Genomic DNA, 27,825 nt, shown 5'->3' on the forward strand with positions numbered 1-27,825 from the left:
GTCAAAGAAGGGTTGGCCCTGCGTGCGGCCACGCCCCCCGCGGTGTCCTCGAGGTTGGTTGCGCGGGCGCTGGAGAAGGAGACGCTGCCCTTCCGCAGCGATGGGATCCTGGGTGAGTGGCGGCTTTGGTTGAGCCCGCCCGGCGGGCGTCGCGGCAGGGCCTGGGACGGAGGCTTGCAGCTGGCGGGAACCGGGTCTGAGCAAAGGACTGGGTGGGAGCGCAGGTGTCCGGGCTCAGCCGGACTAGAAGGGCCCGGGTTGGAATGAGAGGGTATCCGGGCCGTGGGCGTCGCGAGAGGTGGAACGGAAGGTACCAGGTCAGTGAGGAGATGCCCGGGCCTGGAACGTTGCAGGGGCGCGGGAACCCGAACCTGGGCTGGGAAAGCAGGTGCGCCGGCCGAGGTGTCGCCGGTGGGCATCTGGACGACCCTCAAAGATATTCCGGGGGTCGGGTAAGAGGTGAGGGGGCCTGAACTGTGGCTGCGCAGGGTGATATCCGAGATGAAATGAACAGACCCTGAAGAAGGGGATGTTGCTGCGGCCCAGTGTGGGAGTGGCCCGTGCCCAGCGCCCAGCTTGGTCAGACTTGTAAGCTACCTAATGTGGAATGAAGAGAGACTGGGCAGAGGGTGGTTCAGAGGAATGCCTGGGTCCGGGACATTGATGGGGGTCAAGGAGGAAAGGCGGGATGCTCAGGCCAGAGTCATTAATGGGGTTGCCCACTTCAAGGGAGGAGGTGCCCCTGCGCAAGATGTGGGCATCCGGGCTGAGAGTGTTGTAAGTGCCACAGTGGCGGTAGAATGAGGATGTTTATGTCCAAGGTTATAGAGTGACTTGTCCAAGTAGGAATGGCATTGGAAATGTGCAAGGGTGGGGAGCATTGCTACAGGCTGTCATAGAGAAGAGGAGGCTTCTCCTGGGTTGTGTCGGGGGTGAATAGGGCACAGTTGAGCTGAGTCTGTGGATCCGTCCCTGGAGCGAAGCAGGCTTGGGGGCCCCTGTTGTCACCTTGCACGTGCGACTCTTCTTCTCGTTTGGGACAGCTGAGGCTGCTCTTGACTTTCCTGCAGGCAAATACCTGGCCTCCCAGGCTTCTCTCACTTCTGGAGCATGTGTTCAGGCTCACTGTTGTTACTCCTTGTGGGCTCTTCTCGCTTGCGCCCCGAAATCTTTCAGGTGTGGTATGGAGAGGGAGGTGGCAGTTGTAGTGGACAGCTCAGGGGAAACACCATAGCTTTGGGATCCTTTGCAGCTGAGGTCACACCCCAGCTTGGTCAGTTAGCGAGGTCGGTCAGGCCGCTTGCCTCTCATAGCCTCAGTTTTCCCATCATAAGCAATGGGTGTCTGTGAGCGACTAGACTCACAGGCCACCGCTTTCCAGGGAGCGCCTGTTCCAAGCCTGGCCTACAGTAGTAAGCGCTTGGGAAATAGTAGCTGCTGATCCCCCGGTGTTCTGGTGTTTTCGTCTCCCCTGCTCCTAGGTCCAGGCCAGGTTGGGGGAGCGGGGGAAGAGAGGGCTGGTTTGTGATATTAACCTGGGCCCCGACCTCTGGAGGTTGCATGGCTCAATTTGCAGCTAAGCAAATTGCAGCTAAGCAAATTAAGCCTCGCAGCCTTGACAACATGACCGTTTCCTCGGTCCTAGACTGTGCCCTTGCTTGCCGCCCCCTCATGCACACAGCCGAGCGCCAGAGTTAGACTGGTAGGATCGTCCATCCTTCGTCCATCCTTCCCGCTCACTGGGGATAAATGGTTTCTTGTGCTGCTGCAGCGATTTTGGCTGCCATCCCAGGTTGATGGGGTCTGTCCTGGCCTGTGTATTCCTTCCGCTTGAGGTCCCGGGAGACCTTGAAGGCATCCTTGGTTTTTGTCGGGGGGGAGCACTCTGCAGGATCTTGGAGACTGGGCAAAGTGTGCTTAAGATGCTTATGCTCATTCGCTGGCTTGGGACGGGGCAGGGGGGTACCCAGGGGGTCTCAGAAGGCCCCAGGGGAATGTTGCCCCGGTAGCGTGTGGTCCTGCGGCTTCCAGCTCCATGTCAGATTTAGCTAAAGGGTTGTATTGAGCACAGAGTCTAAAGTCCAGTAGATCTTGGCCCAAGTCCACATTACCCCATACTAGCTGTATGACCATGGACTCCTGACTTAACCACTCTGATCCTCACATTCCTCATTGGAAATTGGCAAAGATGGGGTGGGGGGGGGGCTAGCTAGCATCTCCTTCACAGAATTGTAACGATTCAGTGAACTAACATACATAGGTAAAGAGCTCAGCACAAAGAACTCAGCACAAAGGGCACACATAGCGTGTAGGAGCTGTTGTTATTTGAGGAAATACCCTGCTTGTTCTCATAATACAGCCCACAGGAAATAAAAACATTCTTGGCTTTGTGGGAGATGAAAAAGGTATAATGATTCCCAGTCAGGGGCATGACCCTTTGGTGGCTTGACATTTTTGTTTACCCGATGGACCGCGGGGTTTGAAAAGATGGTGAAAGTGTGGCACAAAGCCCCAGGATTGAGGGTGACTGTCCATCTCCCAGGCCTTGGGTCCGTTCTTGGGCCAACATGCCAGTGCTGCTGTCCTCTGCTCCTGGGACTCAGGGCGGGCAGAGGGTCTGTGGGGCATTTGCTGGTGGGTGCAGAAGATAGGGGCCCGATTCTGGGCCTGGCATTGCACTGGTAGGCTTTGCCCCCACCTCATCCCGCAGGACACTCTTAGGGGCATTTCGTTGTGTTCACGTGAGCATATCAGTGTGTCTAACTTGGTCATTCGTCTCTCAGCTCTGTGGAAGGACCCTCTGGTATGTGCATTTCTGTCTTTCTGAGGCGTGGACGGTGCCTGGGACCCAGCCAGCAGCCAGTTGAAGACGTTCTTCTTGGAAGCTCTTGGACCCGACGGCTCTTGCCCAGGGTGCTGGTCCTGCCATGGCGTTCCGGAGGACCGAGGGCATGTCCGTGATCCAGGCCCTGGCCATGACGGTGGCCGAGATCCCTGTGTTCCTGTACACGACGTTCGGGCAGGTAAAGGTTGGGGGGGGGTGGGTTGTGGTCCTGCCTTTACCCCTCTGGTCTCCAAAACACTGAGGCCCTCATCTCAGGGTCCCTAGCATTTGGGAAAGCTTCCCCCTCATTGTTGCTACCCCAGGTTTCTGGGGTCTCCTGTTTCAGCACAGCAAGAAGGACTAGGTTAGGAGTCTGGAGCCCCAAGCCCGCTCTTCACCCTAGGGCTATATGAGCACTTGACCTCAGTTTTTCAGTCTGTAAGAGGGGTCAGTGATGCCCTCTCTGCCAGCCTCAAATGTCTGTCACTGACCAGGTCCTTTGACACCTCCTTAAAGCCACTGCAGCTGTTAGGATCATGACCCGTGGAGTTAGGGACACCTCCTGGACCCCAGATGTGATCTGTGTGGCCTTGTCATTTTGCTGTCCCCAGTTCCCCCTCTTTACATCTCCGTGGTCCACGTTTCAGAAGTCCTGGCCAGGTCCCTCCCCTTGGGGCGACTGCCTCTCTATCATTCCCGGTCAGCAAATAGTCCCTGAGTGCCTGAGGCACCCTCCACCCCTCGGGTGCTCCCCAGAGCAGCTCTGCCTGCCACGGAGCTCTTCGCCCGCCGCCTCCCCCTCTTCCTGCAGTCTGCGTTCTCCCAGCTTCGGTTGACACCAGGCCTGCGGAAGGTTCTTTTCGCCACAGCCCTGGGGACCGTGGCCCTGGCCCTGGCCGCCCACCAGCTAAAGAGGCGACGGCGGAGGAAGAAGCGGGTCGGCCCGGAGATCGGAGGCGCACATCTGGGCACGGTGCCCCTCCCCATCCTCATGGCCAGGAAGGTGCCGTCGGTGAAGAAAGGTAGGCGTGAGGCAGTGGGGGAGGGCCTGACCGAGAGTCGAGTCCCGGCTGGGCCCCACGTTCGCTGTTGGATCTTGGGCTAGTGACGTCCCGTCTCCAAGCTGATTTCCCCTCGTCTGTGAAGCAGGGATGGCAATAGACCCTTCCCTGAGTCGCCTTCAGGATTTGGTGGGTGATGCGCCCGGGCGCACATGTCCTGTCGGTGGTGGTTGTTCTTAGTATCTGAGGACCCTTCGGGAGCACCTGGGGGTCCAGAGGGGGCTGGTGGCACGCAGCCCAGGGCGGGAAGTCCCCGGCGTGGGAGCAAGAAGGGCCATGTGCTTTCAGAGCCGTATGGTATTCTGCCCCTCCCCTTTTTAAAAGTTAAGGTTGGGGGCGCCTGGGTGGCTCAGCCGGTTAAGTGTCCGGCTTTGGCTCAGGTCATGATCTCACAGTCTGTGAGTTTGAGCCCCGAGTCGGGCTCTGTGCTGACAGCTCAGAGCCTGGAGCCTGCTGTGGATTCTGTGTCTCCCTCTCTCTCTGCCCCTCCCCTGCTCATGCTCTGTCTCTCTCTGTCTCAAAAATGAATAAAAAACATTTTAAATAAATAAATAAATAAATAAATAAAAGTTAAGGTTGACTCTGTATACAGTAAGTTCACCCTTTTTAGTGTGCAGTTTTTTTGTTTTTTTTTTAAGTTTATTAATTTATTTGGAGAGAGAATCCCAAGCAGGCCCTGCGATACCAGTGTGGAGCCTGAGGTGGGGCTCGATTTCCCGAACCGAGAGATTCAGGAGCAGAAATCAAGAGTCAGACGCTTAAACCTGGGCGCCTCTTTAGCATACAGTTCTTCACGTAATTTTGTGTAACACCCGTAGCCATGCGCTCAATCCCCACCCGCCATGTCCCTCGCGGTCAGCCCTTCTCCTCTAACCCAGCCCCTGCCCGGTAGCCTCTGAACTGTTTTGTGTGTGCTGCTGTGGCTTTCAAAGCCCTCGTGGCCCCTGTTTATCTTGTAACCCAGCAGCCCAGCGTTGGCCATGACCTGAGTGTCATGTGACCCTCTTCCCAAGGCAGGAAGTTCTCACAGGCTCACATCTTGGGAGAAAGCTGGCTTAAGAAGCAAAAAAAAAAGAACCCCCCCCTCCCCCCGAGGTGAAAATGATTTTTAATTGTGAATTCTCATCGCAAAAGGGAAGTTTTCCCTTTGCAAGTGGAAAAACGAGTCTTTTGGCTATAGGACCTGAGAATTGCTGAGGAGGCTGGGTTTCTGGCTGGCACTGACCCCTGGGAAACCTGGAGCCGTTTCTGCGCCAGCCTCTCGCCTGCCCTGTACCACCACCACCAGCTCTGGTGTTATCTTATTATCCCCTCCCTACTTTTCTCACTTAAAATAATTTTTTGTGTGTGTGGGGGTGCCTCAGGTGGCTTAGTCGGTTAAGTGCAGGGCTTCAGCCCAGGTCGTGATCTAACGGCTCAGGAGTTTGAGGCCCACATCGGGCTCTGTGCTGACAGCGGGGAGCCTGCTTGGGATCCTCTCCCTCTCTCTCTGCCCCTCCCCCACTCACTTGCATTGTCTCTCCAAATAGATAAACTCTTTTTTTTTTTTTTTAATTTTTTTTTTTTTTAAGTTTATTTATTTTTGACAGAGACAGAATGTGAGCATGAGCTGGGGAGGGGCAGAGAGAGAGGGAGACATAGAATCCAAAGCAGGCACCAGGCTCCGAGCTGTCAGCACAGAGCCCGACGCGGGGCTCGAACTCACGAGCTGTGAGATCATGACCTGGGCCGAAGTCGGACGCTTAGGCGACTGAGCCACCCAGGCACCCCAAAATAGATAAACTTTTAAAAAAACCTATTAAGAATGTTTTCCCATGTGTGTACTAAAAAAATTTTTTTTTTGATGTTCATTTTTGAGAGAGAGAGAGCGAGAGAGAGAGAGACAGAGTGCAGGAGGGGGAGGGCTAGAGAGAGGGAGACAGAATCTGAAGCAGGCTCCAGGCTCTGAGCTGACAACACAGAGCCCGACGCAAGCGGGGCTCGAACTCACAAACTACAAGATTGTGACCTGAGCCAAAGTCAGACACTCAACCCACTGAGCCACCTAGCTACCCCGGGGCACCTGGGTGGCTCAGTGAGTTGAGCGTCTGACTTTGGCTCAGGTCATGATCTCGAGTTCGTTACTTTGAGCTCCACATCGGACTCGCTGCTGTCAGCCTGATAGCACAGAGCCTGCTTCGGATCCTCTGTCTCCCTCTCTTTGCTTCTCCCCCCGCTTGTGCTCCCCGCCTCCCCCCCAAAAAAGTCATTGTCTCAAATTCTTCTTGGAAGGAGAAGAATTCCAAATCAGTTAGTCAGCGACACAGGGGAAACTGAGTGAGGAGGAGTTGGGGAAGTTGTCAGACCTCATTCTCAGACTTACCTGGCAGATCCAGGGCCTTCTGGGCCAGGCCCTGCACTGGGTGACAGGGACATGGCAGTGAGCAGGATGACATGCAGGGGTGTAGCACTGTGCTAGGTGCATGCACTAGGCAGCCGTCACCCTGCCTTAGAAGGGTGGGGAGTCCAGGCTCCCAGGTGAGGGAGAGGATCGCCTGGAGGTGGGAACAGCCTGTGCACAGCCTCGGGTCAAAGCCTGCGTGACCTTTGCCCTCCTGTTCCTCACAGGCTACGCCAGCCGGAGGATGCAGAGCCCCAGCAGCAAGAGCAACGACACTCTGAGTGGCATTTCCTCCATCGAGCCCAGCAAGCGCTCAGGCTCCTCCCACAGCCTGGCTTCGGTAACTACCTGGGGGAGGGCACCAGGGGTTCTGGGCTCAGTCCCTGGCACAGAATAGGCTCTAGTTGCTGTCCTCGGGGAGCTTACAGACTGGTGGGAAGACGGGAGAAGAGATTGCATTCGGTCTCTTCGTTCATTCATTCATTCATTCGCTCGTCCATCCATGCAGCCTTTCAAAAAAAATTTTTTTTTAGTGTTTATTTATTTTAGAGAGAGACAGAGACAGAATGCAAGTGGGTGAGGGGCAGAGAGACAGACAGGGAGACACAGAATCCGAAGCAGGCTCCAGGCTCCAGCTCCAGGCTCCAAGCTGTCAGCACAGGGCCCGACGTGGGGCTCGAACCCACGAACCGTGAGATCATGACCTGAGCTGAAGTTGGACACTTAACCGACTGAGCCACTCAGGCGCCCCATCCATGCAGGCTTTCAGAGACTGTCACTGATCACTTACTGAGTGCCAGGCATTGGCGAGAGAAAGGTGGATAGGTACAGAAGAGAGGTTTGTGGTCTTGTGGGGAAGATACTGGTCTATGAACATACATACATACATTCATTCATTCATTCATTCATTCATTCATCAGGCACCAAGCAGGCATTTGTTTTATGCCGGGGACTCTGCTGAGGATATAGAGATCAATGAGAGTGGCTCTGGGCTCATTTGCTCATCTCTTTACCCATCCATTCAGCAAGCTCTGAGCTGGGCTCTGCCCTGGGGACTCAGGGGTGACCAAGAAATAGCTCTTGGCCTGGAGGGGCCCACGTCCTGGGAGGGCAAGAAATTGTGGCGAGTGCGGGCTCCGCCCCACCCTGTGCGTGGTGGGTGCTCCCTCAGTCTTCCTAGTCCTCCCAGTACAGAACCCCAGAGCAGGGAATGGACCCAGGGCGGCTTTTGTTGGAGGCTGCTGGTTCCCGGGCCGGGCGTTGGCCTCCATTTCCTCCCACTTCTACATCTTGTGTAAGGGGCCGTCAGGGGCTGAGAGTTGGTGGAAGCAGGCCGTGCTGAGGGTTTGGACGCCGTGCCAGGGGCCGGCTTCGGGGACGGTCTTCGGAGAGGGTGTGCGACGTGATCAGGCGGTGGGAGGGGCTCGGGTCCTACGAAGAGCCTGGGAGGGCCTTACCCCTTGCCCTCGGGTCCTTGTGCTGCTTGGTGCCCAGATGGTAGCAGTGAACTCATCCAGCCCCACGGCTGCGTGCTCAGGACCATGGGATGCCAGAGGGATGGAAGAGTCTGTGACCGCCGGTGACGGCGATGCGGAGAGTCTCTACATGCAGGGTATGGGGCCAAGAGGCCAGCCTTGGGGGCCCTCCTGGAGCAGAGTCGGGGGAAGAATGGTCTCCTCTCGGGAGCCCATGCTGGGCTCAGAACACTTTTCCGGGTGCTGCTTTGCAACCCCGCTCCTGGACGCCCAAACCCTCATTCAGGGCTGTTCAGCCATTTCTGGACAGGGGACAGTCTCCAGGAACAAACCTGGTCTGAACGGAGGCCTGTCACCTGAGCCACGGTGGAAAAGTGATCAGGGCCGGGCTGATAGAGTCTTGCCCGTTTTTGTCCTTTGGGGGTCCTCCCGCCTCCTTGGTCTCCTGAGCCCCGTCCCGAGTGACACTGCGTGGGGCCCAACTGTTCTCCGCCACTGAGGTCGGACTCTCGCTTCTCTTCCTGCCCGGGCTCAGGCATGGAGCTGTTCGAGGAGGCTCTACAGAAGTGGGAGCAGGCGCTGAGCGTGGGGCAGAGAGGGGACAGCAGCAGCACCCCCACGCCGGGGGACAGCCTGCGGAACCCCGAGACTGCTTCGGAGGTGCTGTCTGAGGTAGGTGGTCCTCTCCTGTGTCTTTCTGAGCTCCCAGCCGTGGAGGAGGTCGGTGGGGGGTTGGAGCGGCAGCCAGCCACGGGAGGCAGGGTAACAGCCTGGCCTTGTGCCAGGCAGTGGCTTGTCCTGGGTGGGAGTTTTCCCCCCGACCAGGGTGTCGATCCAGCCAGGTCACATACTCAACGTGACGTGCCTAGCACATGCCCGACGCTTAGGAATTGCCCAGTAATCCATGGTGATGATCACACCCCGATCCCCACTATGTGAGGAAAAGGGGCATTTTATGAAGGACTGGGGGGAAAAATAGCCTGCGTTCGGTTGAGTGGATCACACAGCCTGTGTCCTGTCTTTTCTTTACATGTGCATTTGGCACTTTTAGTATTTCTGTCTTTTTTTTTTTTTAATGTTTATTTATTTTTGAGACAGAGACGGAGCGTGAGTGGGGGAGGGGCGGAGAGAGAGAGGGAGACACATAATCGGAAGCGGAAGCGGGCTCCGGGCTCCGGGCTTCGAGCCGTCAGCACAGAGCCCGACGCGGGGCTCGAACCCACAAACCGCGAGATCATGACCTGAGCCGAAGTCGGACGCTTCACCGACTGAGCCGCCCAGGTGCCCCAGTCAGTATTTATTTCAATGTCAGAAAGGAGATAGTAAGAAAGCTAAAATAAAAAATTTTGGCCTAAAGCATAGCAAACACACCTCTTGGGATGGGTGTTTACTGAAGCGTTATCTTGTAACAGTTAAAGACCAGGAAAAAAAAAAAAAAAAAAGGAAACTATCTACATGTCAAATCAATAGTGGTCCAGAGTAGGGGCGCCTGGGTGGCTCAGGTCGTGATCTCGCGGTTCATGATTTCGAGCCCTGCGTCCAGCACGGTGCTGACAGCTCGGAGCCCGGAGCCTCCTTTGATCCTGTGTCTCCCTCTCTCTCTCTGCCCCTCTGCTGCTCGCACTCTGTCTTCCTCTCTCAAAAGTAAATCAACGTTAAAAAAAAAAATTAAAAAGTGCTTTGGAGTACCACGCAGACGTTAAAAGGCTGAGGACACTCTATATAGGCTGATAGGCTGCTGCCTCCGCAATATGTCGTTAAGCGAAAACAGCAAGATGTGGAATGTGTATAGCATGACCTGTGTGTGTCCATGTTGAAAAAGACACATATCCAGGGGCACCTGGGTGGCTCAGTCGGTTAAGTGTCTGACTCTTGGTTTTGGCTCAGGTCATGATCTCATGGTGTCGCGAGTTCGAGCCCCACATTGGGCTCTGTGCTGACAGTGAGGAGCCTGCTTGGGATTCTCTCCCCTCCCCCCACCCCCACCCCTCTCTCACTCGAGCTGTCTTTGTCTCTCTCAAAATAAATAAATAAACTTAAAAAAAATTTTTTTTAAAGACATATCTATGTACATGTGTGCCAGTTGGTAACTGCTGGTATGCATGTGGATTTTTCCTTTCCTCTGGACAGATAACTCAGGAAATTATTAACTGTGGTCTGTGAGGAGCGGGTCTACAAGGAAAGGGGGGAAAGGGGTTTCATGTCACTTTATCATTTGTCTTTCCTGATTTCAAGCCTTGCTTATGGGGAGGGTTTGTATAGGCGATAGGATTGTGGACTGTTTAGTATTTTTTAATGTTCATTTATTTATTTTGAGAGAGAGAGAGATCATGAGCAGGGGAGGGGCAGAGAGAGAGAGAGAGAGAGAGAGAGAGAGAATCCCAAGCAGGCTTCGTGCTTTCAGTGTGGAGCCTGATGCAGGGCTCGAACTCATGAACCATGAGAGATCATGACCTGAGCCCAAATCAAGAGTCTGGACCCTTAACCGACCGAGCCACCCAGGCGCCCATGGACTGTTGTTGAGTCTTTGTACTTTTCTGTATTTAAACGACAACAACAACGACAAACCTATGAGCTCCTGTCCTCTGCTGGGGCGAGGACAAAGCGGGGGCTCTTTGGGGAGCAGTCTGACGGTCTCTGGAGGGTCAGTCAGGGTCTAGCCAGGAAACGGAAGCAACTTCGGGTGTTAAAAAGGGAGGTTAGCCCAGGGAATTACGCAGGTGGCCCAGGTGAGGGAGGAGCCGAGAGCTTTCGGGCTGGAGGGGGTGTGCCCAGAGCTCAGGAGCCACGGAACCCAGAACCATGGAGGGGGCTTACCAGCAGGGGTCGCCCCGTTTGGGCAGGGTGGGGCAGAGATACGGTGTGAGTCAGGACTGGGAGAGGAGTTTCTCTGCCCATTGCCCCACTCCACACCTCCTCCACCTGCGCCTTGGTTGGCCATGAGCCAGTTGGCAGGGGAGCCTGGGAAATAGTTTGAAGTATAAGGATGAGGACATGCCTGGCACCAGCGGAAGGTGTGGTGCCCTCTTCTCTAGCTGGGGACATTGGCTCAGAGGCCTGCCACACAAAAGGAGCAGTGTCGCTACAGGAACATCAGAGAAAGTCCCCGAGGGGTGACAAAGCCTCTGGTGCCCAAGGGCACAGCTGCACCAGGTCACCTCTGCCTGTGGCGGCTGATGGACACCTGCAGAACTCTGTCAGGTCGTGGAAAGGAAGGGAGGCAGTTTTAGTTCCAAAATGGTATTGATTGCTAAGACTGCATCGGAACATTCTAGAACTTTCATCGTCTTCTTCCTGAAAGCGATGAAGAATTCCCTAAAGAATAGTGAAAACTATAGGAATGGAAAAGAGTGGGGGAAAAAATGCCCAGTGTTTGATGCGCAGCTCGTGTCATGTCACTTGGGCAGAGGCCTTCCGCCTCTCTGCGTGCTGGGGCCCTCGGCGGGATGCCACTGCCAGCCGTAGGACCCCGGCGCACAGTAGTTGCTCGAGAAATGATCGTTAGTGTCAGTATTATTGATGCCTATGACCCTTCATCCAGACATAACCACTTGGTATCCTTCCAGGCAGTTTTCTGTGCTAAAGAATTTTTAACAGGTTTCTTAGAATATTATTCGTATCCCATACGATTCATTTCCATCCAGTTCCATTTTGAATTGTACAATTCATTGGCTTTTAGTATATGGAGGGTTGTGTGGTTATCACCACGATCAGCTCTAGAACATTTTCATCATTTCCCCAAGGAATCCCATGTACTTCGTCAGATCCCCTCCGTCCCTTTGTGCCCCCCAGTCCTAGGCAGCCACTCATCTACTTTTCCTCTCTATAGATTTACCTGTTCTGGACATTTCTATGAACGGGAGTCATGCAATTAGTAGCCTTTATGATTGGCTTCTTTCCTATGGCATATTTTTTTTAAGGTTCACTCTAATTTGGATCACTACTTCATTTCTGTTTATTGCTGAGTAATATTCAATTGTATAGATGTACCACATTTTATTTATCCATTCATCCGTTGATGGGCATTTGGGTTTTTGTGGGGGGTTTTTTTGATGTTTATTTTTGAGAGAGGGAGAGTCAGAGCGTGAGCGGGAGAGGGGCAGAGAGAGAGAGGGAGACACAGAATCCGAAGCAGGCTCCAGGCTCTGAGCTGTCAGCACAGAGCCCGACTCAGGGCTCGAACTTACCAACCGTGAGATCATGACCTGAGCCGAAGTCGGACGCTCAACAGAGCCCCTGGGTTGTTCTTACTCTGTGGCCCTCCGGAGGAACGCTGTTACGACCATTTGTGTGCAGGTTTTTGTGTGAGCACGAGATTTCAACTCTCTTGGGTGTGTACCTAGGAGTGGAGTTGCTGGGTGCTGTGGTAACACTATGTTTGACATTTTGAGGACCCTCCAGCCTGTTTTCCGTAACGTGCCATGTTACGTTCCCATCAGCAGTGTAGGCGGGTTCGGATTTCTCCACGTCCTCACCAACACTCCTTTTTGCGTCTTTCTGGTTCTAGGCCTCCTATTGGGTATGAAATGGTTATCTCATTGTGGTTTTGATTTGCATTTCCCTGGGCTAACTGTGCTTATTGGCCATTTGTAGGTCTACGGAGAGATGTCTATTCGGATCCTTTGCTTTATTTTTAATTAGGCTATTTGTCTTTTTTTTTTTTTTTTTTTAATTCAGTAATTTTATATATAACTCAGCGCTCATCATGTTAAGGGTACTGTTAACCCCCTTTATCCGTTTCCCTCCCCGCTGCCCTGGCAACCACGAGTTTGTTTCCTGTATTTAAGAGTTTGTTTTTTTGTTTGTCTCTTTTTTTTGCTTTGTTTCTTAAGTTCCACATATGAGTGAAATCACACGGTGTTTGTTTCTGTCTGACTTATGTCACTTAGCATTATATTTTCTAGATCCATCCACGTGTTGCAAATGGCAAGATTTCATTCTTTTTTATGGCTGAATAATACCCCATTGTATTTATATACCACATTTCCTTTTTTTTTTTTTTTTTACGTTTATTTATTATTGAGAGACACAGAGCGTGAGCAGGGGAGGGGTAGAGAGAGGGGGAGACACAGAATCCGAAGCAGGCTCCAAGCTCTGAGCTGTCAGCACAGAGCCCGACGCGGGGCTCGAACTCACAAACTGCGAGATCATGACCTGAGCTAAAGTCAGTCGCTCAACCAACTGAGCCACCCAGGCACCCTCGTAGACCACATCTTCTTTATCCATTCACCTGTGGATGGACACTTGGATTTACGATAGCCAACCTACGGAAGCAATCCAAGTGTCTACCCATAGATGAATGGTTATATTTTTTTATTATTGACTTGTAAGGGCTCTTCATTCTAGATACAAATCCCTTATCGGGGACAGGATCTGCAGATACTTTCTCCCATCCTGGGGATTGTCTTTTCACTTTCTTGATGGCATGCTTTGAAGCACAAAAGTTCTTAATTTCAATGAAGTTCAGCCTATCCTTTTTCTCTTGTCATTTGAGCTTTCGGTGTGACCGTGACGGCAGAGAAACGCTCCCTAACCCGAGGCCGCTTTGCAGAGAGAGAACTGGCAGACCTCTGCCAGAGCTACAAGGCTCTGCCGGCCATGTTGTGCGGGGTCTGGTCCTCTCGGGGAATTGGGCCAAGTGGACGGTGGGTCTGAGGTTCCCTGGGCTCTGCCGGGCTCTAGCTGGGCAGGCTGGGCCACTTAACCTCCCTTGAGTTTTCCTCCGTGAATCGGGGTCGTAGGCCCACCTGCCTTCAAGGATGCCGTGAGGCTGAGCAGCGAAGTGCCTGGTTCAGGATGACCACTCAGTGTAAACAGCCATCTCGGTCATCGCCATCCTCCTCTGAGCCCTTCCACCTCTGTCCCCAGGGGCCTGAGGCCAGAGCCGGCCCTCGTCTCCTCCCCAGAGTCCGGTTACCTGCAGGTATAGGATCTGGCAGCATTGGTGGAAAACAGAGCCAGGCCTGCCTGGGCCTGGCCCCTTGGTTGAGAAGCTCCTGGGGTCAAAGGAGTGGTGTTTCTTTCCACATACCAGCCTGGAGGCCAAGGGCAGTGAGGAGGTCACTGAGCCACAGGCTGCTGCCCCTCAGGTGCAGGACGGTCCCGAGCACACGCGGTTAGTAGTAACAGTGGAATTGGGAACTGTGGAATAGTGACTGTATTAGTGTTATTACACATGTATACATATCAGATGTCTTACATGATGAGTATCATATTATAGCTTCCACATTGCGTGCATGCTGTGTATCGTATCACAATGACTGTTACAACAGCCAACACGTACTGGTCATCACCACAGGCCAGTCTTGTGTGCAGGGCTTTGCATACCCTCTTTCCTTCAAGTTTTCCCTAAAATTCTGGGAAGTAGGTACTCTCATCTCAGTTGACAGATACGGAAACAGAGGCTTAGAATGAGGAAGTCGTCTACCCGAGGTCAACGCCATTTGGAACTGGTGGTGCCGAGGACACAACCCAGGTCTGCTGGGGTCCAGAGCAGCCTTGTTCCGTGCGGAGCCGTATAGCTCATTTAAAGTTTCCTAGAGACCACGCTCAAAAGCGAAAGGAAACCGGTAAAAATCACGTTGATGATACATTTTCTGTGGTCTAGTACCTCCAAAATACTGTCATCTCAACACGCAATCACCGTGGAACATCATGGAGATGTTTCAGAGGACTTTTGTTCGTTCGTTGGTGGGTTTCCGGCACTAAGTGTTAGAGATCCGGCCTGTGTTCATACTTACGGCACATCTCCGTCGGGACAGGCCACATTTCAAGTCTCAGTCGCTCTGTGTGACTGGCTGGCCGCTGTGTTGGGCAGCTCAGGTCAAGATACGTACTCTCGCTGCCGGGCCCCAGAGCCTGCTCCCCTCCCCCCCATCATTGGTGAGGGAAGGGGCTGTTGGCCTGGGGAGCATCGAACCGTCGTTTCAATTGCAGCCAGAGTCACAGCGAAGGGAGTTTGCAGAGAAGCTGGAGTCCCTGCTGCACCGGGCCTACCACCTGCAGGAGGAGTTCGGGTCCACCTTCCCCTCCGACAGCGTGCTGCTGGACCTTGGTGAGCTGGCCTGGTACAGGCTGGGGTGGGATGGGGTGGAGGCAGGGTGGAGGTGGGAGGTGGCGAGAGACCGGGGTGTGGGCTCCCTCAAAGTCCTCAGAGCCTTTGGACTTCATTTGATCACTGCCTTCTTGCATAGATGGGGCAGCTGAGGCTTCAAGAGGCAGAGGCATTAGGGGGCCTGGGTGGCTCAGTCCGTTAAGCATCCGACTCTCGATTTTGGCTCAGGTCACGTTCTCTTGAGATCAAGCCCTGCATTGGGCTCTGTGCGGACAGCGCAGAACCTGCTTGGGATTCGCCCTCTCCTTTTTCTTCTGCGCTCGTGTGTGCACGCTCTCTCTAAATAAACCAACTCAAAAGCAAGGTGAAGACTTACTGTGTATATTTAAAAAAAAAAAAGAGGCATTCTCTTTTTAAGTTTTCATTTTTTCATTGAGAACATTTTTTTCCTCCAAATTTTTATTGAAATTCTAGTTAGTTAACATATAGCGTCATTTTGGTTTTAGGAGTAGAATTTAGTGATTCTTCACTCTTATATCATCACAACAAGTGCCCTAAAGGTTTAATTTTTATTTTATTTTATTTTTAAAGTTTAATTTTTTACTTAGAGAGAACGTGAGCAGGGAAGGAGCAGAGAGAGAGAAAAATCCCAAGCAGGCCCCACACTGTCAGTGCAGAGCCAGCCCGACGTGGATCTTGATCCCACGAACTGTGAGATCATGACCTGAGCCGAAGTCAAGAGCTGGGCGCTCAACTGACTGAGCCACCCAGGTGCCCCTGAAGATTTCATTTTAAACTAATCCCCACACCCGACGTAGGGCTTGAACCCCGAGATCAAGAGTCACGTGTGCTACTGACTGAACCAGGCAGGCACCCCGGTGGCGGGCTTTTACACGTAGCAGACAGGAGCAGGGCTTGGTGTGGCCCTGGGAGTCCCTGGCCAGTGTGCTTTGCCCCATCCCCTCGGGAGCAGACCTTCAGGTGTGGACGTTGGCATCTCCCCTGACGGCTGCTCCAGGCTTTTGGTCTGAGCCCTCTTCTGTGGGCACCAGGTAGGCAGAAGGGATGGCTCATGTGGAGATGAGTTGAAAACAGGCCAAAGGGCCAAGGAAAAAGTCGTCTTATTGCCTACTCCTCTGAGGTACAAGTACATGATGTTGCCGAGAGGTCATGAAGATGTTGAGCCAGACGGCCGTCGTTCTCCTGGTGCCCGCCGCGTGTCAGACCGCACGCAGTGAGCGGGCCCCAGGACCCTTCTCTGGGTGCTGTCAGCCCCGAGGGGGTGTATCAGACTCCCGTGTCCGGCCCCTCAGCTCTGCCAGCGGCGACGCGGGCCTGGCAAGGGCTGGCTACCTCGACATACCCCGCCATGGCCTGTCTCCAAGTGGCTTTGCCTGAGGAGGAACCCTGCCCCATGTGGCAGAGGAGGCTGGTGGGGCCATTAGGGCCACGGTCTCTGCTTATTTGGGAGACCTTTCCTCAGAGCCCTCGAAGGTCCGGACCCCTGCAGGCCTTGCGTGGGTGGGGCTGGCAATGCCAGGTGGCCCGTGGACTCCCTTGAGCTCTTACCAGTGGCTAAGTTTCAGTTTGTCAGAGGGGGGAGTCTCCTTGCTCGGGGCCACACAGTACAGCGGAGCCTGCCCGTGCAGAGCTCAGGGGCCATCGGGCCCAGGGTGCGGCTGCGTGGCCCCCTCAGCAGCCTCGTCCGCGCCTAACCCCTCCCACCTCCAAGGATGGCTTACCGTTGAAAGAAGCCATTCATTTGAGGCCGTGAGCCCAGAATCTTCCCGCGCGAGTGTTCAGTAAACAGGAGCTGCGTGGTCAGTAGCAGCATCTGGCCCGGAATCGCATGTTGGTAGCTGGGCACGTGCGCATTCCAAAAAGCCCGGTGATTTCGGACTCTCAGCTCAGCCCTTCTCTTCCTGCTTTTCCCAGAGAGGACCCTCATGCTCCCCTTGACAGAGGGCTCCCTGCATCTACGGGCGGATGATGAAGACAGCCTGACCTCTGAGGATTCCTTCTTCTCTGCCACAGAGGTGACCTGGCACGGGGTGGATGGGCAGAGAGGGAGGGCGGGGTGGAGTGAAGTCCAGGCCCCCGTGTGAACTCTCACCGTGAGCACTGGGTCACGGGAAAGCGAAGGCATTTCCTCTGACAGGGGCGGAACTTGGCAGTTACCAAGCGCGGCTCCCTGGGGACTCCACGCACTTGCTGGGGACAGGGGAGCCTGCGAAGCCGGGGTCATAGGTCCTGTGGGTGAGGGCAGGGGTCTCCACCCCCATGGCTCCAGCCCACACTGACCTCTCCCTTCTTAGACTGCATGCCTGTTGCTTGGCGTTAGTCTCCTGTCACGGCCACACGTGTCAGGCCCAGCTGTCCTGCCCGGCGGGGGGTGGGGGGGTGGTGAGAGTGTGGGCACCTGTCCAGCAGATGGTCCCTTTGGGAAGGGCTCCTGGAGACGGGGATGCTGAGGACTGAAATCTAGGCCTCTGGCCTCTTGGCTCATTGTTCCATCTGGCATCCCCTCTGAGATGTTGGCCCTCGGGTGTCCCCTGGGCAGGCACCCTCACCCGCTGGGATGCGGTCGGTCGACAGAGGCTTTGACACGACCTTCCTCTTCCTGCACACCCTCCCCCCAGCTCTTTGAGTCCCTGCAGGTGGGAGATTACTCGATCCCGCTCTCCAGGCCGGCCGCCGCTTACGAGGAGGCCTTGCAACTGGTGAAGGAGGGGAAGGTGCCCTGCCGGACCCTCAGGTGAGCGTGTGCGGAAGGAGGCGGGGGGTTGGGGGGGGCAGGGGGCAGGTGGGTACGCCCTGTCCCCCTCGGAGGCCGGCGAAGCCAGCCAGCAGTGCTTGGTGAGGACTCAGCTGGACAGGCTGGCCGAGGGCCACGGTGCTCCTGACCCAGACGCGGAGGGCTGAGGACGGCCTTAGGTTCCGAGACAGACGGGGCCGGAACTAGCAACCACAGACCCGTGTAATTAGTGAGTTAACCATGATTTCTGCTTCCGCGAAGTTGTCAGAGGGCTCTAGCCATTCTGTTAGTGGGCACTCTCTCTGAGCCCTGTGTCCCAAAGGAATCCATCCTGGCAGCGGCCCCGAGGCCGGGCTCTGGGGACAGACAGACCCGATCCTTGCCGGGTTCTGTCCCTTCATCGCGCGTAGGACAGGTTGCCTAACCTCTCTTGGCCTCAGTTTTCTTATCTTGGCATAATTCGGTTTCTTGTTCATCTTAAACTAGTTTTGCCACTTGATATGGAACTCAGAACTTGACTTTTGGCCGTGACTCCAGATTTAAGCATGTGCATTTGAAGTTCACTGACTGGGGGGCACCTGGGGGCTCAGTTGGTTAAGCTTCCGACTCTTGATTTCGGCTCACTGTTCGTGAGTTCGAATCCCCTGCTTGGGATTGTTTCTCCCTCACTCTCCGCCCCTTCCCTGTGCTTGCGCACATGTGCACGCACACACTGTCTCTCTTTTTCTCTCTCTCTCTCTCTCAAAATAAATAAACTTTAAAAAGTTCACTGACTGAACATGGCTGGAAAGCCTAGTTGAAGCCTTAGTGAGGTGCATGAGGGTAGCCAGAATGGGCGGGAGCCCCCTGTCCTGGCACTCTGCCAGCTGGGACCTGCTTGGCCATTCCAGGCCCCTGCCAGTGAGGGTCCTTTGCTGGCTGGGGCCTGAAGGAGGCCGAGGTCGGCCCGACTCCCAGTGTCCAGACCGGCCAGCTGTACTCAGTGCTCCTGAGGACATGTCCTCAGAGACCAGCTAGTCAGCCTCTTCCTTTGGTTTGGGGGCAGCCGAGCCCTAGAGGAGGGCAGGCACTTGGCCAAAGTCACGCTGCCTGGCTGAGGCGGGGCCACGCACGGCTCCACCCCGACCCCACAGGGGCGTCGCTGGATGGGGCCCAGGGGGTGTGACTGTGTGTGCTTCCCCACAGGACTGAGCTGCTGGGCTGCTACAGTGACCAGGACTTTCTGGCCAAGCTGCATTGTGTGCGGCAAGCCTTCGAGGTGGGTGTCGGGGACGCCTGGGGAGGATGAAGCCGGGGCTGGGGACAGTCAGGAAGGTCTGCCAGGCCTGCTCCCGCCCCTGGCTCCTCTGCACAGACAGAGTCACCTGCCTGGCCCATTATACTGACCTCTCCGCCAGCTTTGGGGGACTGCCAGCCCGACGGCTCGCTCCCCTCCGTTCCTCATTCCTTAGGGTCTTCTGGAAGACAAGAGCAACCAGCTTTTCTTCGGGGAGGTTGGCCGGCAGATGGTGACGGGCCTGATGACCAAAGCCGAGAAGGTAGCTTTTTTCAGGTTTTCTTCTCACCTTGTCTTTTTTATTTTTATTTTTGTAACTTTTATTTGGTTCTGTTAAAAAAAAAAACAAAAAAAAAAACCTAATCTGAAATCAAGCTGAGGAACTTTGACTTCATCCTAAAGGCTCTAGGGGAGTTTCCTGGAAAAGGCTTAGGGAGGTTTCCTGGGCTAATTTTTTTTTTAACATTTTTTTTTTTTTTGAGACAGTGAGAGAGAGCACGCATGCACGTGAGCTGGGGAGGGGTATGTGGGGGAATTGCAGAAGATCCAAAGCAGGCTCTGAGCTGACAGCAGCGAGCCTGACGCGGGGCTCGAACCCACAAACCGCGAGATCATGACGTGAGCCGAAGTCAGATGCTTAAGCGACAAAGCCACCCAGGCGCCCCTCCTGTACTAATTTTTAAAAATATGGACCCGTCTTGCTTTAAAACAAAATTTTTTTTTAATGTTTATTTAGTTTTTGAGAGAGACAGCAAGCAGGGGAGGAGTAGAGAGAGAGGGAGACACAGAATTGGAAGCAGGCTCCAGGCTCTGAGCCATCAGCACAGAGCCCGACGCGGGGCTCGAATTCACGGACCGTGAGATCGTGACCTGAGCCGAAGTCAGACGCTCAACCGACTGAGCCACCCAGGCGCCCCTGTTTATTTAATTTTTGAGAGAGACAGAGAGCAAGCAGGGGAGGAGTAGAGAGAGAGGGAGACACAGAATTGGAAGCAAGCTCCAGGTTCTGAGCTGTCAGCACAGAGCCTGACTCAGGGCTCGAACTCACAGACCACGAGATCGTGACCTGAGCTAAAGTCGGCCGCTTAACCGATTGAGCCCCCCAGGCGCCCCAAAGACCTGTCTTGCTTTTCACCTGATGATACCGTCACGCGGTTTTACACAATTTAGTGACTCTAAAATGCAAACCATCATCGGTCTCTGTGAGCCCCACCTGCCAGAGCCCGAGGTGTTTCTCCTGCTCGGTTTCGTGGACTGATAACCCTTGGACATGGTTGTTTAATTTCCAAAGCGCCCTGCAAACTGTTGGGCAGCTTTATTGTGTTGTGTAAGAGCGTATCTTGTCTATCTGTCCGTGTCAGCAGGTATGCTTACTTTTACTGATTGCGCAGTAGTCCGTCGGGAGGGCTGACTGTGGTTCGGCTGGTGCTCCAGTGGATGGACATTACGGTTGTGTCTGACGTTCCCCCGTCACACTGCTGTTCTAGTCTGTCTGTTACGGACCTCTTTAGGTACCTTTGGTTTTCCGTGGGGCAAAACCCAGATGTGGCAATGCCGTGTCTTGGGCCCAGTTAGAAGGGCTTCCCGGCTTGCTGTCTGAAACGCCTTAACAACTTAATGACCGAAGCTCCTGCCAGCTGTGTAACCGTGCGTCTCCTTACGTCTTGGCCAATGCTGGGTCTCAGTGATCCTTTTAATCTGTTGTATCCATTCCTTCACATTTCTTTATTAATAAGGTTGCCTGAGTTGTCATGTTGATCGGTCCCTTGTTGGAGCAAAGCCCTTGAAAATGCCTCCCCCCACCCCCCAGGACTTTCACCTCACTGTCTGAGTAATGGTTCCCAAAACACGCCTCTGATCTCGTTACCCAACTGCCTGACGTGCTCCCTCGCTTCCGCTGCCTTTGAGGTACAGACCGAGTTTCGTTTTGTGACCGGCTGCCATGTACACTTGGCCTCGTCCAGACTGAAGGGCTCAGGCTTTTAGCGTATAGGCTCTTCCAGACGTTCTCCCTGATCCGGGCCTTCGCATATGGCACAGGGTGGTCCCTAAACACCTGGAACACTGATCCTTGATGCTGTTGTTGTTAACTACTTTACTGTCGAATACGCACACGAGGGTATAAAAACGGTATCTAGGATTTAATGAAAAGGTCAACCCCTGTGTGCCCAGCACCGAGGTTAGGAGGTGGAACTTATACCAGCGTCTGGAAGCCCCCCTCACCCCCCCTTCTTTGCTCTTCCTTGCTTCCCCATCTTCTAAGCCCCTGCTGGCCCGTCTGTCTCCTCAGGAGGACTCTGCCAAGAGCCCTTGGGCTCACCCCGCCAGCACACCCACCCTGCACCCCATTTGTGGGTTGCTCTTTGTCACTACTCTGTGAGCTCCGTGAGGACCAGGACCACAGCTGTCCCGGCACAGGTGTGCCCAGCCCCAGGGCCTGGCACGGGGCAGGTGCTCCATAAGGGTGCATAATTATTCTCCCAGCAGCCGCTGTTTACCCGGCAACGGGCCCTGAGCTTTAGACACGTCTCTACCTCTAGTAGCTTCTTTAGTCCTGACTACACTGTCCACTCAGCAGATGAGGAAACAGAGCCTGAGGAAGGAGAGGAACTTGTCCAGGTCTCTAAGTGTGGGAAGGCTAGAGTTGGCATCTGAACCCAGGTTGGCCTGACCCCAGTTGTGGCCTTGGCCTGTTCTCTGTGGGCTCCCAAGAGAGTGAAGACACGGACAAGTTAGGGGTGGGCAGGTGAGGCTAAGGTGAGTGCCAGGAGCTTAGCAGACGGCCTGATCTCTGTGGCCGCTCCCTGCGAGGCCCAGGAGTACAGCTCTCCTCTTTCTGCCTCTGCTCAGGTGCGGGACGTAGGTTTGGTGAATGGCTGGTTAGCACTCTGGAGAGCGGAGCTCACCTATGCGGAGCCCTGGGACTGGAGCAGGAACCGACACAGCCCCGTTGGGTTGTTGCAGGCAGGCAGAGCTGGGAGGGTGCCAGTCCTGTGGACAGCACCCAGGCTCCAGACTTGAGAAGTCAGACCACTTCGTCACTGTGTGTCCATGGGCCAGACGTGCACCCTCTCCAGTGTGAGTGGGTGTGCCCCAGGGACCTTGTGAGATGGTGTCAGACATGCTTGGCCAGCCCTTATCTTCATCGTCCTCCTTTACGTATGAGGAAACTGAGGCTTCGGGAGGTTAAGTCATGGTCAAGGCCATCCTAGCAAATTCTCTTTAAAACTTAATAGAAATGGTTTTTCTATTTTGTTCTTTAAATGATTATAGAACTACTCATGCTCATTTTACAAAAACCCAACAGATACATAACAGCAAAAAGAAAAACCGTCCCCAACCCCACATGTTCACATTTTGGCGAACATCCGTCTGGTGGCTTCTCCACCCATAGTTCTCTATAAGGGGTGGCAACCTGCCCGTGCGGTCGTGTGTCAGCTCCACCCTGCCTGGCTCTTGGGCACATCGCTGATCTCCCGCAGCCTCGGGATTCCTAATCAGAAAGTGGGTATACTGCTGGACCATTCCTCATAAGACCGCACGAATTCGCCGAGTTGGCCCCTATCAGCACAGCCCCTGGCGCGTCCCAGCCTTCCGTGTCCGTAGATGCACGTCCACGTGTGCACGTGGCGTCGCCAGCCCCAGCTCCGCCCCACGGCCCCAGAGAGCGGAGGGCCCGTCCTGTGTGCCGACAGCAGCAGGTCTCGTATGCTATTTATCGTTTAGGCCCAGGCACCGGGCTGGTTGTGTAACAAGCCGGAGCTCCCCGACTCCCCCGGAATCGGCCCGTGAGTGTGGGCTGCAGGTTCTCCCGTTTCACCAGTGGCAGCCGGGGTCGTGCAGATTGGACTGTTTGGCTGCTCGACTCAACCTCCTGTCCTCACGCATCTTTGCAAAGTGAGCTCGTGGTGTCGTGCGCATCTCCCGGGAGGCACCTGGTACTCCGTCGTGAGCTGGTCTGAGACGTGGCGGGGCGCGCTGTTCTTGAACCTCTCCCAGACGTGGCCTGGTGTCTGCAGAGGCGCGTAGCGGTGGGTAGAGGACACTTCTTGCCGGGTGTCCTCCACGGCCGCTGCTCGGGGATAGGCCTCAGCCCTGCCTTGGCTCGTCCCCCAGGCACAGGCCTGCCCCTGCGATCCAGTCCAAGTGAGTCTTAGAGCCTCTCTCATGACCAGAGTGGGTTGTGCTTCTCCCCACAGAGCCCCAAAGGCTTCCTGGAGAGTTACGAGGAGATGATGGGCTATGCCCTGCAGCCTGAGACCTGGGCCACCACGCGGCTGGAGCTGGAGGGCCGTGGGGTGAGTTGGTTTGTGCTGAGCCCCAGTACCCTGGGGTCCCTTGCACCGAACATCCTTGAGCAGGGAAGGGATGCCTGTGCCGAGCTCTGCCTTGATTCTGAGGGTCTGAGGTGGCTCCGTTGCTGTTGCCAGCGGGCCCAGGCTGCTGGGGAGACGGCCCCGGCTGTACCCCATTGCGGCCCAGGGATGTGCCCACTCACCTGTGTGTTCCCACCCAGGCCCCCACACACCCACACCTCTCTGGACTCGGTCTTCCCGTCTGGACAGTGGCCCTGCAGCCTTCAGAGCATCCCTGCCCTCTCACAGGTGGTGTGCATGAGCTTCTTCGACATCGTGCTGGACTTCATACTCATGGACGCCTTCGAGGACCTGGAGAACCCCCCGTCCTCGGTGCTCGCCGTCCTGAGGAACCGCTGGCTGTCAGACAGCTTCAAGGAGACGGTGGGTGGCTGCCCTCCACATCCCACACACGCTCCCGTCACCCCACGCGTTGGCCTGGACCCTGCTTTCCTCCGTCCCTGGCTCTGGGCACCAAGGCTGGGCCCCCTACCCCCGCCGTCAGGCAGCGGTCACCTTGCCGGGCAGGCTTCCCTCCCCCGCTCGATGTGGGGCTGTGGGCTGGGCAGACCAGCATCTGCGCTGGAGCAGCTTCCCAGGGGAGGCTGATGTTCTCTGCGCCCGTTTAGAACCCACGCAGTGGGGGGCATTTCCTTCTGCACTGTGGTCTCCCGTGGAGCATTCTGCTCCGTTTTAATGCATGTTATTAAGCCAAGTTAAGACATAGGAAGAAGGAAGGAACAGCAGGAGAGAGTTGAGTGCAGGGCCCCTCAGGCAGCTGTGCTACATGGCCTGGGGCTGGTCTTCTACCCGCAATGTGTAGGCGGTGACCATGGACCCCCACGACCTCTGAATGAGGTGGAGGTGCTCGGCCATGGCCGTTTCACAGCAAAGGGAACTGCGACCCCGGGAAGATCAGCGGCTAGTTGAGGGGCCTGCAGCAGTAAGGGTTAGAGTCCAGGTCAGATTTAAGTGTGACTGGTTCCTAGTTGAGGGGAAGGAAGCAACAGAGCTCAGGCACCAGGCCCCCGCTTCCTGCTTGGGTTGGGGAGAGCTGGGATCAGGGAGAGACTGCAGGCCCGACCTGTCATTCTGAAACCTGGGTGGGATCCCATCTTTGATTTAGGCCCTGGCCACTGCTTGCTGGTCAGTCTTGAAAGCGAAGAGGAGACTGCTGATGGTGAGTGACCCTCGCGGGGCGGGGCGGGGCGGGGCCCCCAGTGCTGCTGACCAATCCGCACGGCCTGAGCTGGGGGCGGGGCAGAAGAAAGCCCCCCCCCCCCCCGCGCGCGAAGAGGTCCAGTTGAATCCCGAGGCCCTGCCGTCCCTTCTGGTTTCTGTCACAGCACTGGCCACCTGTCCTGCCCTTTCTCCCTTTCCCAGGGGTACCTCGAAGGCACACATAGGTACGCTTAATCTCTCCAGGACCCAGCACAGTGTGGGCCACCGGAAACTGTTGAAGGGCCCGCGGGGAAAGGGCATCCCTGAGGGAGGAAGGGCCCACAAGAGGGGTGGAGGCCGTCGTGGCGAGGCGTCTGGGTGTGGCTGGCGGAGTCGCCTCTGTCCCACCCACAGGCGGCTGGTATCTGTACTCCCAGGCAGCGCCTGGCGCTCTGACTGGGCCGTGATCTATGGCTCTCCTCTGCCAGCCAGGCCCTGCTGCCCAGCTGATACCAGCTGCCACTGCCGAGTACTCTGGGCACTTCTGGTGCGGAGCCTAGCCCGCCCCCTTCCTCGTGTAGTCCTCACAGCAGCCCCAAGGTTACCCCCCATTCTGCAGAGGTGAAAGCCCCTGTCACTTGCCTGGCGTCACCCAGCGAGCACGTGACTGAGCCAGGCCCCCAAAGCCCAGCTCTTGATATGCCCCCCCCCCCCCCCCCAGCTTGGCCGCGTCCCAGCCCTCAGCCTCACCACTTTTGCAGGTGCCTGATGGCTTCATCTCCCATTTCTACTCCGTATCGGAGCACGTAAGCCCCGTCCTAGCCTTTGGCTTCCTCGGACCCAAACCCCAGCTCGCTGAAGTCTGTGCTTTCTTCAAGGTAAACGGAGTGCATGGTCTGCCTGGGCTGCTCCCCGAGAAGGGGTGAGCGGGGGTGCCTGGGGGGAGCCTGGCCGACGTGGGTCCGGAGGAAGCACCAGGAGGGCGGGAGCCTGTGGATGGGTTGGGGGAGGGTCAAGGGGCTTTGGGTGGTCCGGAGGATGTCAGTGCGGGGGGCAGGGGGGCAGGGGCCGTGGCCGAGGCCCAACGCCAGCCCTCCCCCCAGCACCAGATCGTGCAGTACCTGAGGGACATGTTTGACCTGGACAACGTGCGCTACACTTCGGTGCCGGCGCTGGCAGACGACATCCTGCAGCTGTCCCGGCGCCGCAGCGAGATCCTGCTTGGCTACCTGGGGGCGCCGGTGGCCAGCAGCATTGGCCTGAATGGGGCGCTGCCCCGAGAGAACGGCCCCCCGGAGTTGCTCCAGTAGTGGCGGGTGCACGCTCGGGGAGGGGTGCTGCCTGGGTCTTGTCCACACGGCGATGGCAGTGAAAGGGCCGTCTCCTCCCCTCCTTAGGGTTGGTGTCGAAGGGCCTGGGTGTCCCTGGCTGTCAGCGTCGGCAGAGCCTGGGCTTTGGTGGCCTAGGGCAATTGTCCCTGATCATCTGGGAATCCCTGCAAACTTCCTTGGAGAGGGTTGGAGCCCTGGGGGCCTGCCTGACTGCCCTCAGCTGTCCCTGGGCAAAGCAGCAGCTGGACCAGCGGCTTGTGGGGCCTGAGGGAGAGGAAGGTGGTCAGAGAGAGACCTTGTTGTGAGGAGGGGTGGGACAGGCAGAGCTGGAGGGCTGCTGACGACGGGGCTGGGAAGGTAGAGGTGGAAGATGGGGTGCTGGGGCTCTGGTGAAGGCCACGGAAGGCCTGAGCTAGAAGGGACCTGGGCTTTAGACCGTCTCTCGGTGCCCGGTGCCTGCTGGCCCCCACCCCTGCCACCACCCTAGAGACTCTGCAGCTCCAGATTGGGAGGGTGGGGGCCACAGAGTGCCTGGTGTGTGGGGGGGTACCTTAGACGGGTGGCAGGCCTGGACCATCCAAGGGTGGGACGGGGTGGGTCTGCTTTCCTTGTGCTCACGCCTGGGCAGGGACTGGGCCCTTGGCAAACCCAAGCAGGAAACCAGGATGCTGTCCTCTGACATTCCCTCGTCCTGCCAAAGACTGTCACTTCTCTTCCCCTTTGCCACCACCAAAGATGGAACAGGTGGGGCTGGTCCTCCCGCCCCACCCACCTGCCTCTGTGAGCCTGGAACCCCCTGGGTGGTGCTAGGGCTGAGCTGGAGGCTGCCCAGGGTTCATCGCAGGCCTGTCACCTGTGCTGCCGTCGGGGGCAGGCCCAGGGACCACATCGGGCGGGTCAGAGGATGGACAGGGCTGGACTGGCTCCCCTGCCCTCATTAGGACAAGAAACTTTGCCGGGCGCTTTGCCGTTGGCTCGACGCACAAACGCTCCAGCTGTGCATCGGCTGGTCCTCCAGCCGTCCCCACCTTGTCCCCACATCCGCAGGGTGCTGTGAGCCCTGCAGACTGACTTCACTCAGTGTTTTCACCGGAGGTGGGATGTTTTATTTATTGCCTTAACACTTTATTTTGTGATTCTGCCCCTTTCAGGCTGAGAGGCCTCCCAGAGAAACCGAGTTCTTCCTCCTTGTTCTCCGTACCCCGGAGGACTGGCTCCTCAGACCAGGGCCCCTCTCCCCTGAATGGCAAAGGCGTCCTGGGAGGGAGAGAGAAGGGAAATGGAGAGGGGTGGTGCGGGTCCGGCCCATCGCCTCCCTGCACGCTCGCTCCTGCTCCCCCAGACTGGAGGACCCTGTGTTGAGCCAGGGCTCTGGCCCCAACCCCCCACTCTCTGAGGCTGGTGTCCAGGAAGGAGCAGCCTCCTGCATGGGAAGGCCCGGGGGGACCCTCCTCCCCTCCAGCCCCACATTCCGTTCATTTGCACTTCCCCTGCACTCAATGTCATCTTGAGCCTGGGCCCCCCCCCCCCCAGCTACTCTGGTTTGCTCCCAGATCACTCAGAGTAGTGTTTTCATTTGTCTTTGTTTACACGTCCATGCACTGCCTCTGGCACTTGATTTGTTGCAGCTTCCAACTTTTGTATGGTAGAGCGTGTGTGCATCGACCTCAAGTCAAATAAATGATTTATTAAACAATGTCCTTCCACGTTGCCATGCTGATGGGTCCATTTGCTTCCTGGGCCATCGCTGGGGACTCGCTCCTTGGGGTGCAGTTGGTGGAGTTTCCGGGAGGGCAAAGGCCGAGGGAAGCCTGGTGAGCCCCTTTGAGGCCACTTGGCAACCCAGCAGCGTGGATGGGTCCCTCAGACAGGGAGGGCCCCTAGGGTTGGGGGTGAGGTGGGGGAGTGGTCAGCACAGTGCTTAAGGCCACTGGTTGGGGACAGCCTGGATCCAGCTCAGGCAGCATCTAGCTAAGGTCACTCCTCTCTGGGCCCCTGTGTCCATGTCCGTAAGACGGGTGTTGGACCAGCTGTCGGGGGCAGGGGGCAGGCTCAGGTTTAGTCATGTAGACGGCTGAGCCCGTGAGAACCAGTGCAAAAGGCTGGAGCAGGTAGGAATGGACCAGACCTAAGCCTGCCAGATCTGTAGATGT

At 56.1% G+C, this 27,825-nt stretch overlaps 1 protein-coding gene across 1 annotated transcript; it reads left to right on the top strand.

Annotated features, from left to right (window-relative positions):
* Nucleotides 1–27,368, top strand: MIGA2 (mitoguardin 2). Its single transcript, XM_049630001.1, has 16 exons — nucleotides 1–112; nucleotides 2,784–3,023; nucleotides 3,636–3,846; nucleotides 6,493–6,605; nucleotides 7,760–7,877; nucleotides 8,276–8,412; nucleotides 14,677–14,794; nucleotides 16,730–16,830; nucleotides 17,434–17,549; nucleotides 18,735–18,807; nucleotides 19,001–19,087; nucleotides 23,025–23,123; nucleotides 23,430–23,564; nucleotides 24,307–24,360; nucleotides 25,103–25,219; nucleotides 25,445–27,368. The coding sequence occupies exons 2-16, from the start codon at nucleotides 2,928–2,930 to the stop codon at nucleotides 25,649–25,651; spliced, it is 1,782 nt and encodes a 593-aa protein (XP_049485958.1). The 5' UTR covers nucleotides 1–112; nucleotides 2,784–2,927; the 3' UTR covers nucleotides 25,652–27,368.
* The last annotated feature ends 457 nt before the right edge of the window (nucleotides 27,369–27,825 follow it).

The sequence above is a fragment of the Panthera uncia genome, chromosome D4 (genome assembly GCF_023721935.1).
Source record: "Panthera uncia isolate 11264 chromosome D4, Puncia_PCG_1.0, whole genome shotgun sequence".
Classification (NCBI taxonomy): domain Eukaryota; kingdom Metazoa; phylum Chordata; class Mammalia; order Carnivora; family Felidae; genus Panthera; species Panthera uncia.

Excerpts from the sequence above, each read along its gene's own strand:
- MIGA2 (XM_049630001.1), top strand. The coding sequence starts at position 2,928 with ATGGCGTTCCGGAGGACCGAGGGCATGTCCGTGATCCAGGCCCTGGCC. Across the intron at positions 17,550-18,734 it reads GTGCCCTGCCGGACCCTCAG|GACTGAGCTGCTGGGCTGCT; the intron begins GTGAGCGTGTGC and ends GCTTCCCCACAG. Across the intron at positions 19,088-23,024 it reads TGATGACCAAAGCCGAGAAG|AGCCCCAAAGGCTTCCTGGA; the intron begins GTAGCTTTTTTC and ends TTCTCCCCACAG.